This window comes from Drosophila novamexicana, unplaced genomic scaffold, assembly GCF_003285875.2.
Source record: "Drosophila novamexicana strain 15010-1031.04,08,12 unplaced genomic scaffold, DnovRS2.1 tig00001302-arrow-arrow-pilon, whole genome shotgun sequence".
In the NCBI taxonomy this organism is placed as follows: domain Eukaryota; kingdom Metazoa; phylum Arthropoda; class Insecta; order Diptera; family Drosophilidae; genus Drosophila; species Drosophila novamexicana.
In genome coordinates, this window is record NW_020824849.1 from 761,583 (window position 1) to 763,119 (window position 1,537).

Consider the following 1,537-nt stretch of genomic DNA (forward strand, 5'->3'; position numbering starts at 1 on the left):
TTCTGTTTCCTGACCTCTCAATTGATAGGATTTGATAGATGCATACATATAATCCACTCAATACTTAGTTAGGCCTAGTCAAAAAGCGACTTAACTGAATGTTAAACATTAACAACAATATATTTAAAGAGTATATATATTAATCAGTGTCTAATGTTATTTATCCGATATCCGATTTCAATATATATATGACTAATATTATTAAGTTGATTATTTGAAATTATTAAGACAAGAGCAACTCTCTTTAACACTTTGGCTTTTATACAAACAACCAATTGTTCATAAGAAGAATAATAAAGTACGAAATTGGTGAAGATTTCTTCAAAAACAAAGAGGTTTTTCTTACAAGTACTTATTTTCGATCGATCTTTGCCATAACAACTGTGTGATATAGTGACAAGTTCCGGCCAATTCCGACATTTGCACAGCCCGAAAAATTATAAGGAACTAATGAAAATTTCAAAGCTGTAAAACTAATAGACGTATTTGCATAGATACCGACAGACGGACAGACGACGGAAACTAAAATCCTTCACAATGGTAGAATAATTTCTACAAGCGAAGCTTAATTTTGTTTTAACCAATTGATAGCTTGATCTATGAAAATCGGCAAAGCTTGCAGAATATTATCCAATACATAAACCCTTTCGCTCAAATTGTAGACACAAACCTACTGATCAGCAAAAGCAAGACCAACCACTTAGGCCTGAACACAGAGAATCTCAAACTGTAGATATTAGCTTTTGTATTTAATGAGTCTTGTTTTTTAATATGTTTACTTGTTTCCGATTGTACTCTTCGCAGTTTAAACACCACTCAGGCCTTCAAAACTAGCTGCCATCTCAGCAGAAGTTCATTGAAACAAAAATGCTTAGTATACAAATCATATAATATAAAGATTTTGTTTAAACACTTGACCTAAATCTATGTGGCATTACAGCAGCTATTTGCGTTTATAAGACAAGCGTCTTTTGCGTGCTCTCTTTGTGTAGCCACAATATATACCCCACTTAAACGTATTTCGGCTACAGGGTAGATTAATAATTAAAACTCGTCATGTGCTAAAATAACATTGGGTTGAGGTTTAAAAAAACTCAACAGCTGTTTTTTAATATTTTTTCAATCTTTTGTCATCATATTTGCAGTGCTTAAGTGGAATAGGAGCCACTTCTGCGGCACTGAGCCTGGGGTATGCACGAGCCAGCCGCGTTGCGGGCATAGCCCTCGACGCAATAGCAGCCATCGGGACACCGAATATGGCTTATTAGACAGGGCTGACCCAAGGTGGCGCACTCCGTCTGGCAGCTGGGACCGCACGGCAGAAACACCTCATTGCGTGGACAGTCGCGTGGCGCTGTACGGGTTTGGAAAAGGATTACAATTGCTGGGATAGCAAATTCGCAACAATAACTCACTTATGGGTGGCTGGGCAGACGCTAAGGCCAACAGACAGCCGAGCAACAGCCACAAATAAAACAACTTGCAAGCAGACATCTTCAACAATTTGATATTTCAGTTGTTGTTCCAGTTGTAGAAC

General features: G+C 37.5%; 1 protein-coding gene across 1 annotated transcript; it reads right to left on the reverse strand.

Moving 5' to 3' along the window:
- Window positions 1-1,059: 1,059 nt before the first annotated feature.
- Window positions 1,060-1,537, reverse strand: LOC115767049 (venom serine protease inhibitor). The gene is made up of 2 exons (XM_030711181.1): window positions 1,416-1,537; window positions 1,060-1,354 (listed from the first exon to the last, which is right to left on the reverse strand). Exons 1-2 carry the CDS (start codon window positions 1,492-1,494, stop codon window positions 1,149-1,151), a joined length of 285 nt encoding a protein of 94 aa, XP_030567041.1. The 5' UTR covers window positions 1,495-1,537; the 3' UTR covers window positions 1,060-1,148.

What these genes read in the sequence shown, in the direction of transcription:
- LOC115767049 (XM_030711181.1), bottom strand. Translation starts at nt 1,494, where the DNA reads ATGTCTGCTTGCAAGTTGTTTTATTTGTGGCTGTTGCTCGGCTGTCTG. An exon ending in GTCTGCCCAGCCACCCATAA is followed by an intron (nt 1,355 to 1,415) that starts GTGAGTTATTGT and finishes AAACCCGTACAG; the next exon opens with CGCCACGCGACTGTCCACGC.